Here is a 17,132-nt window from a genome sequence, read left to right on the forward strand (position 1 = left end):
GCCACCGGACAATGACACTGCTGCTACTCGCTGTTTACTATCTATGCATAGTCACTTCACCCCTACCTACATGTACAAATGACCTCTAACCTGTAACCCCACACACTGACTCGGTACTGGTTCCCCCTGTATATAGCCTCCACATTGACTCGGTACCGGCACCCCCTGTATATAGCCCCAACATTGACTCTGTACCGGTATCCCCTGTATATAGCCTCCACATTGACTCTGTACCGGTATCCCCTGTATATAGCCTCCACATTGACTCGGTACCGGCACCCCCTGTATATAGCCTCCACATTGACACGGTACCCCCCTGTATATAGTATCCACACTGACTCAGTACCGGTACCCCCTGTATATAGCCTCCACACTGACTCGGTACCGGTACCCCTGTATATACCCCCTTATATACAGGGGGTACCAGTACAGAGTCAGAGTACTTCCGGCGCCGACAGAGATGGCCGCCTCACTTCGCGTTCTAGGAAACTATGCAGTTTTTTGTTTTTTTACGTGTTATTTCTTACATTAGTACCCCAAGTCATCTTAGGTTTCATTACATACAGTCGAGAAGAACTACTGAATATAAGATCAGCGTCAACTCACCATCAGTACGACCAAGAATATGTTTTTAGCGACGCGGATCCTGTGTTCTGCCTTACAAACAGGACAACGGAGTGGATTCCATGCAGCGACCCAAAAAACGACTCGAAAAAGAGGGAAACGAGGCGGTCTTCTGGTCAGACTCCGGAGACGGGCACACCGTGCACCACTCCCTAGCATTCTTCTTGCCAATGTCCAGTCTCTTGACAACAAGGTTGATGAAATCCGAGCAAGGGTAGCATTCCAGAGGGACATCAGAGACTGTAACGTTCTCTGCTTCACGGAAACATGGCTCACTGGAACGACGCTATCCGAGGTGGTGCAGCCAACGGGTTTCTCCACGCATCGCGCCGACAGAGACAAACATCTTTCTGGTAAGAAGAGGGGCGGGGGCGTATGCCTTATGACTAACGTGACATGGTGTGATGAAAGAAACATACAGGAACTCAAATCCTTCTGTTCACCTGATTTAGAATTCCTCACAATCAAATGTAGACCGCATTATCTACCAAGAGAATTCTCTTCGATTATAATCACAGCCGTATATATCCCCCAAGCAGACACATCGATGGCTCTGAACGAACTTTATTTAACTCTCTGCAAACTGGAAACGATTTATCCGGAGGCTGCATTCATTGTAGCTGGGGATTTTAACAAGGCTAATCTGAAAACAAGACTCCCTAAATTTTATCAGCATATCGATTGCGCAACCAGGGGTGGAAAGAGCTTGGATCATTGTTACTCTAACTTCCGCGACGCATATAAGGCCCTGCCCCGCCCCCTTTCGGAAAAGCTGACCACGACTCCATTTTGTTGATCCCTGCCTACAGACTAAAACAAGAAGCTCCCACGCTGAGGTCTGTCCAACGCTGGTCCGACCAAGCTGACTCCACACTCCAAGACTGCTTCCATCACGTGGACTGGGAGATGTTTTGTATTGCGTCAGACAACAACATTGATGAATACGCTGATTCGGTGTGCGAGTTCATTAGAACGTGCGTTGAAGATGTCGTTCCCATAGCAACGATTAAAACATTCCCTAACCAGAAACCGTGGATTGATGGCAGCATTCGTGTGAAACTGAAAGCGCGAACCACTGCTTTAATCAGGGCAAGGTGTCTGGTGACATGACTGAATACAAACAGTGCAGCTATTCCCTCCGCAAGGCTATTAAACAAGCTAAGCGTCAGTACAGAGACAAAGTAGAATCTCAATTCAACGGCTCAGACACAAGAGGCATGTGGCAGGGTCTACAGTCAATCACGGACTACAGGAAGAAATCCAGCCCAGTCACGGACCAGGATGTCTTGCTCCCAGGCAGACTAAATAACTTTTTTGCCCGCTTTGAGGACAATACAGTGCCACTGACACGGCCTGCAACGGAAACATGCGGTCTCTCCTTCACTGCAGCCGAAGTGAGTAAGACATTTAAACGTGTTAACCCTTGCAAGGCTGCAGGCCCAGACGGCATCCCCAGCCGCGCCCTCAGAGCATGCGCAGACCAGCTGGCCGGTGTGTTTACGGACATATTCAATCAATCCCTATACCAGTCTGCTGTTCCCACATGCTTCAAGAGGGCCACCATTGTTCCTGTTCCCAAGAAAGCTAAGGTAACTGAGCTAAACGACTACCGCCCCGTAGCACTCACATCCGTCATCATGAAGTGCTTTGAGAGACTAGTCAAGGACCATATCACCTCCACCCTACCTGACACCCTAGACCCACTCCAATTTGCTTACCGCCCAAATAGGTCCACAGACGATGCAATCTCAACCACACTGCACACTGCCCTAACCCATCTGGACAAGAGGAATACATATGTGAGAATGCTGTTCATCGACTACAGCTCGGCATTCAACACCATAGTACCCTCCAAGCTCGTCATCAAGCTCGAGACCCTGGGTCTCGACCCGCCCTGTGCAACTGGGTACTGGACTTCCTGACGGGCCGCCCCAGGTGGTGAGGGTAGGCAACAACATCTCCTCCCCGCTGATCCTCAACACTGGGGCCCCACAAGGGTGCGTTCTGAGCCCTCTCCTGTACCCCCTGTTCACCCACGACTGCGTGGCCACGCACGCCTCCAACTCAATCATCAAGTTTGCGGACGACACAACAGTGGTAGGCTTGATTACCAACAACGACGAGACGGCCTACAGGGAGGAGGTGAGGGCCCTCGGAGTGTGGTGTCAGGAAAATAATCTCACACTCAACGTCAACAAAACTAAGGAGATGATTGTGGATTTCAGGAAACAGCAGAGGGAACACCCCCTATCCACATCGATGGGACAGTAGTGGAGAGGGTAGCTAGTTTTAAGTTCCTCGGCATACACATCACAGACAAACTGAATTGGTCCACTCACACAGACAGCATTGTGAAGAAGGCGCAGCAGCGCCTCTTCAACCTCAGGAGGCTGAAGAAATTCGGCTTGTCACCAAAAGCACTCACAAACTTCTACAGATGCACAATCGAGAGCATCCTGGCGGGCTGTATCACCGCCTGGTACGGCAACTGCTCCGCCCTCAACCGTAAGGCTCTCCAGAGGGTAGTGAGGTCTGCACAACGCATCACCGGGGGCAAACTACCTGCCCTCCAGGACACCTACACCACCCGATTACAGGAAGGCCATAAAGATCATCAAGGACATCAACCACCCGAGCCACTGCCTGTTCACCCCGCTATCATCCAGAAGGCGAGGTCAGTACAGGTGCATCAAAGCTGGGACCGAGAGACTGAAAAACAGCTTCTATCTCAAGGCCATCAGACTGTTAAACAGCCACCCCTAACATTGAGTGGCTGCTGCCAACACACTGACACTGACTCAACTCCAGCCACTTTAATAATGGGAATTGATGGGAAATGATGTAAATATATCACTAGCCACTTTAAACAATACTACCCTATATAATGTTACTTACCCTACATTATTCATCTCATATGCATACGTTGATACTGTACTCTATATCATCGACTGCATCCTTATGTAATACATGTATCACTAGCCACTTTAACTATGCCACTTTGTTTACATACTCATCTCATATGTATATACTGTACTCGATACCATCTACTGTATCTTGCCTATGCTGCTCTGTACCATCACTCATTCATATATCCTTATGTACATATTCTTTATCCCCTTACACTGTCTATAAGACAGTAGTTTTGGAATTGTTAGTTAGATTACTTGTTGGTTATTACTGCATTGTCGGAACTAGAAGCACAAGCATTTTGCTACACTCGCATTAACATCTGCTAACCATGTGTATGTGACAAATAAATTTTGATTTGATTTGATATAGCCTCCACATTGACTCGGTACCGGTACCCCCTGTATATAGCCTCCACACTGACTAGAAGGTCTACAGACTAGAAGGTCTACAGACTAGAAGGTCTACTGAGTAGAACGTCTACAGACTAGAAGGTCTACAGACTAGAAGGTCTACAGACTAGAAGGTCTACAGACTAGAAAGTCTACAGACTAGAAGGTCTACTGACTAGAAGGTCTACAGACTAGAAGGTCTACAGACTAGAAGGTCTACTGAGTAGAAGGTCTACAGACTAGAAGGTCTACAGACTAGAAGGTCTACTGACTAGAAGGTCTACACACTAGAAGGTCTACAGACTAGAAGGTCTACTGACTAGAAGGTCTACTGAGTAGAAGGTCTACTGAGTAGAAAGTCTACAGACTAGAAGGTCTACAGACTAGGTCTACAGACTAGAAGGTCTACAGGTCATTAGAATAACGACAGTATAACTTTATACGACTAACTTGTTGTCCTTTCATCTCCACCAGTGAAATATGAAGATGCTGTGGTATCTGTCTGCTCTGCAGCTGTTCCTGGCTCCAGCTCTCCTGGTAAGCAGACGTGATGTTCATCTGAATAGTATTGTATAATATTGTTATTATATTCTGTGAATACATATAGTCAGGTACAGGGGTCACATCTAACCTATATGTTACAGTAAGGTGTTATATACGATCATACAGGGGTCACATCTAACCTAGTTACAGTAAGGTGTTATATATGATCATACAGAGGTCACATACAGCACCCCTGTCCTTTGGATCGATCCAGTGCCTTTAGAAGGTAGGGTCAAAACCGAGAGGACTAGAAAAGGAGAATAGCAAAAGGAATACGGGGAAAACACGCTGGTTGACTTGACTAAACATACAAGACGAACTGGCACAGAGAGACAGAAAACACAGGGAAATATACACTGGTACAGAGACACAGGAAACACAGGGATAATTACACTGGTACAGAGAGACAGGAAACACAGGGATAAATACACTGGTACAGAGAGACAGGAAACACAGGGATAAATACACTGGTACAGAGACACAGGAAACACAGGGATAAATACACTGGTACAGAGACACAGGAAACACAGGGATAATTACACTGGTACAGAGAGACAGGAAACACAGGGATAAATACACTGGTACAGAGACACAGGAAACACAGGGATAATTACACTGGTACAGAGAGACAGGAAACACAGGGATAAATACACTGGTACAGAGACACAGGAAACACAGGGATAATTACACTGGTACAGAGAGACAGGAAACACAGGGATAAATACACTGGTACAGAGACACAGGAAACACAGGGATAATTACACTGGTACAGAGACACAGGAAACACAGGGATAATTACACTGGTACAGAGAGACAGGAAACACAGGGATAAATACACTGGTACAGAGACACAGGAAACACAGGGATAAATACACTGCTACAGAGAGACAGGAAACACAGGGATAAATACACTGGTACAGAGAGACAGGAAACACAGGGATAAATACACTGGTACAGAGACAGGAAACACAGGGATAAATACACTGGCATATAGAGACAGGAAACACAGGGTTAAATACACTGGTACAGAGAGACAGGAAACACAGGGATAAATACACTGGTACAGAGAGACAGGAAACACATGGATAAATACACTGGTACAGAGAGACAGGAAACACAGGGATAAATACACTGGTACAGAGAGACAGGAAACACAGGGATAAATACACTGGCACAGAGAGACAGGAAACACAGGGTTAAATACAGTGGTACAGAGAGACAGGAAACACAGGGATAATTACACTGGTACAGAGAGACAGGAAACACAGGGATAAATACACTGGTACAGAGACACAGGAAACACAGGGATAAATACACTGGCACAGAGAGACAGGAAACACAGGGATAAATACACTGGTACAGAGAGACAGGAAACACAGGGATAAATACACTGGCACAGAGAGACAGGAAACACAGGGATAAATACACTGGTACAGAGAGACAGGAAACACAGGGTTAAATACAGTGGTACAGAGAGACAGGAAACACAGGGATAATTACACTGGTACAGAGAGACAGGAAACACAGGGATAAATACACTGGTAGATGACAGGATAGTGGTGACAGGATAGTGGTGAGGTAGATGACAGGATAGTGGTGAGGTAGATGACAGGATAGTGGTGAGGTAGATGACAGGATAGTGGTGAGGTAGATGACAGGATAGTGGTGAGGTTGATGACAGGATAGTGGTGAGGTAGATGACAGGATAGTGGTGAGGTAGATGACAGGATAGTGGTGAGGTGGATGACAGGATAGTGGTGAGTTAGATGACAGGATAGTGGTGAGGTAGATGACAGGATAGTGGTGAGGTAGATGACAGGATAGTGGTGAGGTAGATGACAGGATAGTGATGACAGGATAGTAGTGAGGTAGATGACAGGATAGTGGTGAGGTAGATGACAGGATAGTGGTGAGGTAGATGACAGGATAGTAGTGAGGTAGATGACAGGATAGTGGTGAGGTAGATGACAGGATAGTGGTGAGGTAGATGACAGGATAGTGGTGACAGGATAGTAGTGAGGTAGATGACAGGATAATGGTGACAGGATAGTAGTGAGGTAGATGACAGGATAGTGGTGAGGTAGATGACAGGATAGTGGTGAGGTAGATGACAGGATAGTGGTGACAGGATAGTGGTGAGGTGGATGACAGGATAGTGGTGAGGTAGATGAAAGGATAGTGGTGACAGGATAGTAGTGAGGTAGATGACAGGAAGGTGGTGAGGTAGATGACAGGATAGTAGTGAGGTAGATGACAGGATAGTGGTGAGGTAGATGACAGGATAGTGGTGACAGGATAGTGGTGACAGGATAGTGGTGACAGGATAGTAGTGAGGTAGATGACAGGATGGTGGTGAGGTAGATGACAGGATAGTAGTGAGGTAGATGACAGGATAGTAGTGAGGTAGATGACAGGATAGTGGTGACAGGATAGTAGTGAGGTAGATGACAGGATGGTGGTGAGGTAGATGACAGGATAGTGGTGAGGTAGATGACAGGATAGTGGTGACAGGATAGTAGTGAGGTAGATGACAGGATAGTGGTGAGGTAGATGACAGGATGGTGGTGAGGTAGATGACAGGATAGTAGTGAGGTAGATGACAGGATAGTGGTGAGGTAGATGACAGGATAGTGGTGACAGGATAGTGGTGACAGGACAGTGGTGAGGTAGATGACAGGATGGTGGTGAGGTAGATGACAGGATAGTAGTGAGGTAGATGACAGGATAGTGGTGAGGTAGATGACAGGATAGTGGTGAGGTAGATGACAGGATAGTGGTGACAGGATAGTGGTGAGGTAGATGACAGGATAGTGGTGACAGGATAGTGGTGAGGTAGATGACAGGATAGTGGTGAGGTAGATGACAGGATAGTGGTGAGGTAGATGACAGGATAGTGGTGAGGTAGATGACAGGATAGTGGTGAGGTAGATGACAGGATAGTGGTGAGGTAGATGACAGGATAGTGGTGAGGTAGATGACAGGATAGTGGTGAGGTAGATGACAGGATAGTGGTGAGGTAGATGACAGGATAGTGGTGAGGTTGATGACAGGATAGTGGTGAGGTAGATGACAGGATAGTGGTGAGGTAGATGACAGGATAGTGGTGAGGTGGATGACAGGATAGTGGTGAGTTAGATGACAGGATAGTGGTGAGGTAGATGACAGGATAGTGGTGAGGTAGATGACAGGATAGTGGTGAGGTAGATGACAGGATAGTGATGACAGGATAGTAGTGAGGTAGATGACAGGATAGTGGTGAGGTAGATGACAGGATAGTGGTGAGGTAGATGACAGGATAGTAGTGAGGTAGATGACAGGATAGTGGTGAGGTAGATGACAGGATAGTGGTGAGGTAGATGACAGGATAGTGGTGACAGGATAGTAGTGAGGTAGATGACAGGATAATGGTGACAGGATAGTAGTGAGGTAGATGACAGGATAGTGGTGAGGTAGATGACAGGATAGTGGTGAGGTAGATGACAGGATAGTGGTGACAGGATAGTGGTGAGGTGGATGACAGGATAGTGGTGAGGTAGATGAAAGGATAGTGGTGACAGGATAGTAGTGAGGTAGATGACAGGAAGGTGGTGAGGTAGATGACAGGATAGTAGTGAGGTAGATGACAGGATAGTGGTGAGGTAGATGACAGGATAGTGGTGACAGGATAGTGGTGACAGGATAGTGGTGACAGGATAGTAGTGAGGTAGATGACAGGATGGTGGTGAGGTAGATGACAGGATAGTAGTGAGGTAGATGACAGGATAGTAGTGAGGTAGATGACAGGATAGTGGTGACAGGATAGTAGTGAGGTAGATGACAGGATGGTGGTGAGGTAGATGACAGGATAGTGGTGAGGTAGATGACAGGATAGTGGTGACAGGATAGTAGTGAGGTAGATGACAGGATAGTGGTGAGGTAGATGACAGGATGGTGGTGAGGTAGATGACAGGATAGTAGTGAGGTAGATGACAGGATAGTGGTGAGGTAGATGACAGGATAGTGGTGACAGGATAGTGGTGACAGGACAGTGGTGAGGTAGATGACAGGATGGTGGTGAGGTAGATGACAGGATAGTAGTGAGGTAGATGACAGGATAGTGGTGAGGTAGATGACAGGATAGTGGTGAGGTAGATGACAGGATAGTGGTGACAGGATAGTGGTGAGGTAGATGACAGGATAGTGGTGACAGGATAGTGGTGAGGTAGATGACAGGATAGTGGTGAGGTAGATGACAGGATAGTGGTGAGGTAGATGACAGGATAGTGGTGAGGTAGATGACAGGATAGTGGTGAGGTAGATGACAGGATAGTAGTGAGGTAGATGACTGGATAGTGGTGACAGGATAGTGGTGAGGTAGATGACAGGATAGTAGTGAGGTAGATGACAGGATAGTGGTGAGGTAGATGACAGGATAGTGGTGAGGTAGATGACAGGATAGTGGTGAGGTAGATGACAGGATAGTGGTGAGGTAGATGACAGGATAGTGGTGAGGTAGATGACAGGATAGTGGTGAGGTAGATGACAGGATAGTGGTGAGGTAGATGACTGGATAGTGGTGACAGGATAGTGGTGAGGTAGATGACAGGATAGTGGTGAGGTAGATGACTGGATAGTGGTGACAGGATAGTGGTGAGGTAGATGACTGGATAGTGGTGACAGGATAGTGGTGAGGTAGATGACAGGATAGTGGTGAGGTAGATGACAGGATAGTGGTGAGGTAGATGACAGGATAGTAGTGAGGTAGATGACAGGATAGTGGTGAGGTAGATGACAGGATAGTGGTGAGGTAGATGACAGGATAGTGGTGAGGTAGATGACTGGAGAGTGGTGACAGGATAGTGGTGAGGTAGATGACAGGATAGTGGTGAGGTAGATGACAGGATAGTAGTGAGGTAGATGACAGGATAGTGGTGAGGTAGATGACAGGATAGTAGTGTGGGCCCTGGTCTAAAGTATCGTGTTCCTATAAAGCCCCGTGGGCCCTGGTTGTAGTGCACTCAGTAGGGAATAGGGTGCCATTTGGGACACAGTCCATAATGTGTTGTTGTGTATGTCCAGCTGCCCAATGGGGACTACTGGGAGGAATGGAGTCCCTATGGAGAATGTAGTCGGAGCTGTGGGAGTGGGGTTACCATGAGAACCAGGAGATGTGTCAGCCAGAGGTAAGAGAGTGTTGTTGTTCTTTGTTGTTGTTTCTTTCTTTCCTGTCTCTCTGTCCTCTCTAGGCTACCCCTGTGTCTCTCTGTCCTCTCTAGGCTACCCCTGTGTCTCTCTGTCCTCTCTAGGCTACCCCTGTGTCTCTCTCTGTCCTCTCTAGGCTACCCCTGTGTCTCTCTGTCCCCTCTAGGCTACCCCTGTGTCTCTCTGTCCTCTCTAGGCTACCCCTGTGTCTCTCTGTCCACTCTAGGCTACCCCTGTGTTTCTCTGTCCACTCTAGGCTACCCCTGTGTCTCTCTGTCCTCTCTAGGCTACCCCTGTGTCTCTCTGTCCTCTCTAGGCTACCCCTGTGTCTCTCTGTCCTCTCTAGGCTACCCCTGTGTCTCTCTGTCCACTCTAGGCTACCCCTGTGTCTCTCTGTCCACTCTAGGCTACCCCTGTGTCTCTCTGTCCACTCTAGGCTACCCCTGTGTTTCTCTCTCTGTCCTCTCTAGGCTACCCCTGTGTCTCTCTGTCCTCTCTAGGCTACACTTGTGTCTCTCTGTCCTCTCTAGGCTACCCCTGTGTCTCTCTGTCCTCTCTAGGCTACCCCTGTGTCTCTCTGTCCTCTCTAGGCTACCCCTGTGTCTCTCTGTCCTCTCTAGGCTACCCCTGTGTCTCTCTGTCCTCTCTAGGCTACCCCTGTGTCTCTCTGTCCACTCTAGGCTACCCCTGTGTTTCTCTGTCCACTCTAGGCTACCCCTGTGTCTCTCTGTCCTCTCTAGGCTACCCCTGTGTCTCTCTGTCCACTCTAGGCTACCCCTGTGTCTCTCTGTCCACTCTAGGCTACCCCTGTGTCTCTCTGTCCACTCTAGGCTACCCCTGTGTTTCTCTCTCTGTCCTCTCTAGGCTACCCCTGTGTCTCTCTGTCCTCTCTAGGCTACCCCTGTGTCTCTCTGTCCTCTCTAGGCTACCCCTGTGTCTCTCTGTCCTCTCTAGGCTACCCCTGTGTCTCTCTGTCCTCTCTAGGCTACCCCTGTGTCTCTGTCCTCTCTAGGCTACCCCTGTGTCTCTCTGTCCTCTCTAGGCTACCCCTGTGTCTCTCTGTCCTCTCTAGGCTACCCCTGTGTCCCTCTGTCCACTCCAGGCTACCCATGTGTTTCTCTGTCCACTCTAGGCTACCCCTGTGTCTCTCTGTCCTCTCTAGGCTACCCCTGTGTCTCTCTGTCCTCTCTAGGCTACCCTGTGTCTCTCTGTCCTCTCTAGGCTACCCCTGTGTCTCTCTCTCTGTCCTCTCTAGGCTACCCCTGTGTCTCTCTGTCCTCTCTAGGCTACCCCTGTATCTCTCTCTCTGTCCTCTTTAGGCTACCCCTGTGTCTCTCTCTGTCCTCTCTAGGCTACCCCTGTATCTCTCTGTCCTCTCTAGGCTACCCCTGTGTTTCTCTGTCTACTCTAGGCTACCCCTGTGTCTCTCTGTCCTCTCTAGGCTACCCTGTGTCTCTCTGTCCTCTCTAGGCTACCCCTGTGTCTCTCTGTCCTCTCTAGGCTACCCCTGTGTCTCTCTGTCCTCTCTAGGCTACCCCTGTGTCTCTCTCTGTCCTCTCTAGGCTACCCCTGTGTCTCTCTGTCCTCTCTAGGCTACCCCTGTATCTCTCTCTCTGTCCTCTTTAGGCTACCCCTGTGTCTCTCTCTCTGTCCTCTCTAGGCTACCCCTGTATCTCTCTGTCCTCTCTAGGCTACCCCTGTGTTTCTCTGTCTACTCTAGGCTACCCCTGTGTCTCTCTGTCCTCTCTAGGCTACCCTGTGTCTCTCTGTCCTCTCTAGGCTACCCCTGTGTCTCTCTGTCCTCTCTAGGCTACCCCTGTGTCTCTCTGTCCTCTCTAGGCTACCCCTGTGTCTCTCTGTCCTCTCTAGGCTACCCCTGTGTCTCTCTGTCCTCTCTAGGCTACCCCTGTGTCTCTCTGTCCACTCTAGGCTACCCCTGTGTCTCTCTGTCCTCTCTAGGCTACCCCTGTGTCTCTCTGTCCTCTCTAGGCTACCCCTGTGTCTCGCTGTCCTCTCTAGGCTACCCCTGTGTCTCTCTGTCCTCTCTAGGCTACCCCTGTGTCTCTCTGTCCTCTCTAGGCTACCCCTGTGTTTCTCTCTCTGTCCACTCTAGGCTACCCTGTGTTTCTCTGTCTACTCTAGGCTACCCCTGTGTTTCTCTCTCTGTCCACTCTAGGCTACCCTGTGTTTCTCTGTCCTCTCTAGGCTACCCCTGTGTCTCTCTGTCCTCTCTAGGCGACCCCTGTGTCTCTCTGTCCTCTCTAGGCTACCCCTGTGTCTCTCTGTCCTCTCCTGGCTACCCCTGTGTCTCTCTGTCCTCTCTAGGCTACCCCTGTGTCTCTCTGTCCTCTCTAGGCTACCCCTGTGTCTCTCTGTCCTCTCTAGGCTACCCCTGTGTCTCTGTCCTCTCTAGGCTACCCCTGTGTCTCTCTGTCCTCTCTAGGCTACCCCTGTGTCTCTCTGTACTCTCTAGGCTACCCTGTGTCTCTCTGTCCACTCTAGGCTACCCCTGTGTCTCTCTGTCCTCTCTAGGCTACCCCTGTGTCTCTCTGTCCTCTCTAGGCTACCCCTGTGTCTCTCTGTCCTCTCTAGGCTACCCCTGTGTCTCTCTGTCCTCTCTAGGCTACCCCTGTGTCTCTCTGTCCTCTCTAGGCTACCCCTGTGTTTCTCTCTCTGTCCACTCTAGGCTACCCTGTGTTTCTCTGTCTACTCTAGGCTACCCCTGTGTTTCTCTCGCTTTCCACTCTAGGCTACCCTGTGTTTCTCTGTCTACTCTAGGCTACCCTGTGTTTCTCTCTGTGTCCTCTCTAGGCTACCCTGTGTTTCTCTCTCTGTCCTCTCTAGGCTACCCCTGTGTCTCTCTGTCCTCTCTAGGCTACCCTGTGTCTCTCTGTCCTCTCTAGGCTACCCCTGTGTTTCTCTCTCTGTCCACTCTAGGCTACCCCTGTGTCTCTCTGTCCTCTCTAGGCTACCCCTGTGTCTCTCTGTCCTTTCTAGGCTACCCCTGTGTTTCTCTCTCTGTCTACTCTAGGCTACCCCTGTGTCTCTCTGTCCTCTCTAGGATACCCCTGTGTTTCTCTCTCTGTCCTCTCTAGGCTACCCCTGTGTTTCTATCTCCGTCCACTCTAGGCTACCCCTGTGTCTCTCTCTCTGTCCTCTCTAGGCTACCCCTGTGTCTCTCTGTCCTCTCTAGGCTACCCCTGTGTCTCTCTGTCCTCTCTAGGCTACCCCTGTGTCTCTCTGTCCTCTCTAGGCTACCCCTGTGTCTCTCTGTCCTCTCTAGGCTACCCCTGTGTCTCTCTGTCCTCTCTAGGCTACCCCTGTGTCTCTCTGTCCTCTCTAGGCTACCCCTGTGTCTCTCTGTCCACTCTAGGCTACCCCTGTGTCTCTCTGTCCACTCTAGGCTACCCCTGTGTCTCTCTGTCCTCTCTAGGCTACCCCTGTGTCTCTCTGTCCTCTCTAGGCTACCCCTGTGTCTCTCTGTCCTCTCTAGGCTACCCCTGTGTCTCTCTGTCCTCTCTAGGCTACCCCTGTGTCTCTCTGTCCTCTCTAGGCTACCCCTGTGTTTCTCTCTCTGTCCACTCTAGGCGACCCTGTGTTTCTCTGTCTACGCTAGGCTACCCTGTGTTTTCTCTCTGTCCTCTCTAGGCTACCCCTGTGTCTCTCTGTCCTCTCTAGGCTACCCCTGTGTCTCTCTGTCCTCTCTAGGCTACCCCTGTGTCTCTCTGTCCTCTCTAGGCTACCCCTGTGTCTCTCTGTCCTCTCTAGGCTACCCCTGTGTCTCTCTGTCCACTCTAGGCTACCCCTGTGTCTCTCTGTCCACTCTAGGCTACCCCTGTGTCTCTCTGTCCTCTCTAGGCTACCCCTGTGTCTCTCTGTCCTCTCTAGGCTACCCCTGTGTCTCTCTGTCCTCTCTAGGCTACCCCTGTGTCTCTCTGTCCTCTCTAGGCTACCCCTGTGTCTCTCTGTCCCTCTAGGCTACCCCTGTGTCTCTCTGTCCTCTCTAGGCTACCCCTGTGTCTCTGTCTACTCTAGGCTACCCCTGTGTCTCTCTGTCCTCTCTAGGCTACCCCTGTGTTTCTCTCTCTGTCCTCTCTAGGCTATTCCTGTGTTTCTCTCTCTGTCCTCTCTAGGCTACCCCTGTGTCTCTCTCTGTCCTCTCTAGGCTACCCCTGTGTCTCTCTGTCCTCTCTAGGCTACCCCTGTGTCTCTCTGTCCTCTCTAGGCTACCCCTGTGTCTCTCTGTCCTCTCTAGGCTACCCCTGTGTCTCTCTGTCCTCTCTAGGCTACCCCTGTGTCTCTCTGTCCTCTCTAGGCTACCCTGTGTCTCTCTGTCCTCTCTAGGCTACCCCTGTGTCTCTCTGTCCACTCTAGGCTACCCCTGTGTCTCTCTGTCCACTCTAGGCTACCCCTGTGTCTCTCTGTCCTCTCTAGGCTACCCCTGTGTCTCTCTGTCCTCTCTAGGCTACCCCTGTGTCTCTCTGTCCTCTCTAGGCTACCCCTGTGTCTCTCTGTCCTCTCTAGGCTACCCCTGTGTCTCTCTGTCCTCTCTAGGCTACCCCTGTGTTTCTCTCTCTGTCCACTCTAGGCGACCCTGTGTTTCTCTGTCTACGCTAGGCTACCCCTGTGTTTCTCTCTCTGTCCTCTCTAGGCTACCCCTGTGTCTCTCTGTCCTCTCTAGGCTACCCCTGTGTCTCTCTGTCCTCTCTAGGCTACCCCTGTGTCTCTCTGTCCTCTCTAGGCTACCCCTGTGTCTCTATGTCCTCTCTAGGCTACCCCTGTGTCTCTCTGTCCACTCTAGGCTACCCCTGTGTCTCTCTGTCCACTCTAGGCTACCCTGTGTCTCTCTGTCCTCTCTAGGCTACCCCTGTGTCTCTCTGTCCTCTCTAGGCTACCCCTGTGTCTCTCTGTCCTCTCTAGGCTATTCCTGTGTTTCTCTCTCTGTCCTCTCTAGGCTACCCCTGTGTCTCTCTCTCTGTCCTCTCTAGGCTATCCCTGTGTCTCTCTGTCCTCTCTAGGCTACCCCTGTGTCTCTCTGTCCTCTCTAGGCTACCCTGTGTCTCTCTGTCCTCTCTAGGCTACCCCTGTGTCTCTCTGTCCTCTCTAGGCTACCCCTGTGTCTCTCTGTCCTCTCTAGGCTACCCCTGTGTCTCTCTGTCCTCTCTAGGCTACCCCTGTGTCTCTCTGTCCACTCTAGGCTACCCCTGTGTCTCTCTGTCCACTCTAGGCTACCCCTGTGTCTCTCTGTCCTCTCTAGGCTACCCCTGTGTCTCTCTGTCCCTCTAGGCTACCCCTGTGTCTCTCTGTCCTCTCTAGGCTACCCCTGTGTCTCTCTGTCCTCTCTAGGCTACCCCTGTGTCTCTCTGTCCTCTCTAGGCTACCCCTGTGTTTCTCTCTCTGTCCACTCTAGGCGACCCTGTGTTTCTCTGTCTACGCTAGGCTACCCCTGTGTTTCTCTCTCTGTCCTCTCTAGGCTACCCCTGTGTCTCTCTGTCCTCTCTAGGCTACCCCTGTGTCTCTCTGTCCTCTCTAGGCTACCCCTGTGTCTCTCTGTCCTCTCTAGGCTACCCCTGTGTCTCTCTGTCCTCTCTAGGCTACCCCCTGTCCACTCTAGGCTACCCCTGTGTCTCTGTCCACTCTAGGCTACCCCTGTGTCTCTCTGTCCTCTCTAGGCTACCCCTGTGTCTCTCTGTCCTCTCTAGGCTACCCCTGTGTCTCTCTGTCCTCTCTAGGCTACCCCTGTGTCTCTCTGTCCTCTCTAGGCTACCCCTGTGTCTCTGTCCTCTCTAGGCTACCCCTGTGTTTCTGTCTCTCTGTCCTGTGTTTCTCTCTGTCCACTCTAGGCGACCCTGTGTTTCTCTGTCTACGCTAGGCTACCCCTGTGTTTCTCTCTCTGTCCTCTCTAGGCTACCCCTGTGTCTCTCTGTCCTCTCTAGGCTACCCCTGTGTCTCTCTGTCCTCTCTAGGCTACCCCTGTGTCTCTCTGTCCTCTCTAGGCTACCCCTGTGTCTCTCTGTCCTCTCTAGACTACCCCTGTGTTTCTCTCTCTGTCCACTCTAGGCTACCCTGTGTTTCTCTGTCTACTCTAGGCTACCCCTGTGTTTCTCTCTCTGTCCACTCTAGGCTACCCTGTGTTTCTCTGTCCTCTCTAGGCTACCCCTGTGTCTCTCTGTCCTCTCTAGGCTACCCCTGTGTCTCTCTGTCCTCTCTAGGCTACCCCTGTGTCTCTCTGTCCTCTCTAGGCTACCCCTGTGTCTCTCTGTCCACTCTAGGCTACCCCTGTGTCTCTCTGTCCTCTCTAGGCTACCCCTGTGTCTCTCTGTCCTCTCTAGGCTACCCCTGTGTCTCTCTGTCCTCTCTAGGCTACCCCTGTGTCTCTCTGTCCTCTCTAGGCTACCCCTGTGTCTCTCTGTCCTCTCTAGGCTACCCCTGTGTCTCTCTGTCCTCTCTAGGCTACCCCTGTGTCTCTCTGTCCTCTCTAGACTACCCCTGTGTTTCTCTCTCTGTCCACTCTAGGCTACCCTGTGTTTCTCTGTCTACTCTAGGCTACCCCTGTGTCTCTCTGTCCTCTCTAGGCTACCCCTGTGTCTCTCTGTCCTCTCTAGGCTACCCCTGTGTCTCTCTGTCCTCTCTAGGCTACCCCTGTGTCTCTCTGTCCTCTCTAGGCTACCCCTGTGTCTCTCTGTCCACTCTAGGCTACCCCTGTGTCTCTCTGTCCTCTCTAGGCTACCCCTGTGTCTCTCTGTCCTCTCTAGGCTACCCCTGTGTCTCTCTGTCCTCTCTAGGCTACCCCTGTGTCTCTCTGTCCTCTCTAGGCTACCCCTGTGTCTCTCTGTCCTCTCTAGGCTACCCCTGTGTTTTCTCTCTCTGTCCACTCTAGGCTACCCCTGTGTTTCTCTCTCTGTCCTCTCTAAGCTACCCCTGTGTCTCTATGTCCTCTCTAGGCTAACCCTGTGTCTCTCTGTCCTCTCTAGGCTATCCCTGTGTTTTCTCTCTGTCTACTCTAGGCTACCCCTGTGTCTCTCTGTCCTCTCTAGGCTACCCCTGTGTTTCTCTCTCTGTCCTCTCTAGGCTACCCCTGTGTTTCTATCTCCGTCCACTCTAGGCTACCCCTGTGTCTCTCTGTCCTCTCTAGGCTACCCCTGTGTCTCTCTGTCCACTCTAGGCTACCCCTGTGTCTCTCTGTCTACTCTAGGCTACCCCTGTGTCTCTCTGTCTACTCTAGGCTACCCTGTGTCTCTCTGTCCTCTCTAGGCTACCCCTGTGTTTTCTCTCTGTCCTCTCTAGGCTACCCCTGTGTTTCTCTCTCTGTCCTCTCTAGGCTACCCATGTGTCTCTCTCTTTCCTCTCTAGGCTACCCCTGTGTCTCTCTGTCCTCTTTAGGCTACCCCTGTGTATCTCTGTCCACTCTAGGCTACCCCTGTGTTTCTCTCTCTGTCCTCTCTAGGCTACCCCTGTGTCTCTCTGTCTACTCTAGGCTACCCC

The 17,132-nt window shown here is 50.6% G+C and overlaps 1 protein-coding gene across 1 annotated transcript in view; it reads left to right on the forward strand.

The window, feature by feature from the left end:
* Positions 1-17,132, forward strand: part of LOC112255830 (papilin-like) — a 79,153-nt gene that overhangs the window by 17,854 nt on the left and 44,167 nt on the right. Inside the window, 2 exon segments of the mRNA XM_042325094.1 lie at positions 4,398-4,460; positions 9,525-9,628. Of these exon segments, the coding sequence (XP_042181028.1) occupies positions 4,404-4,460; positions 9,525-9,628 (161 nt within the window). The 5' untranslated portion in view covers positions 4,398-4,403.

The sequence above is a fragment of the Oncorhynchus tshawytscha genome, linkage group LG08 (genome assembly GCF_018296145.1).
Source record: "Oncorhynchus tshawytscha isolate Ot180627B linkage group LG08, Otsh_v2.0, whole genome shotgun sequence".
Classification (NCBI taxonomy): domain Eukaryota; kingdom Metazoa; phylum Chordata; class Actinopteri; order Salmoniformes; family Salmonidae; genus Oncorhynchus; species Oncorhynchus tshawytscha.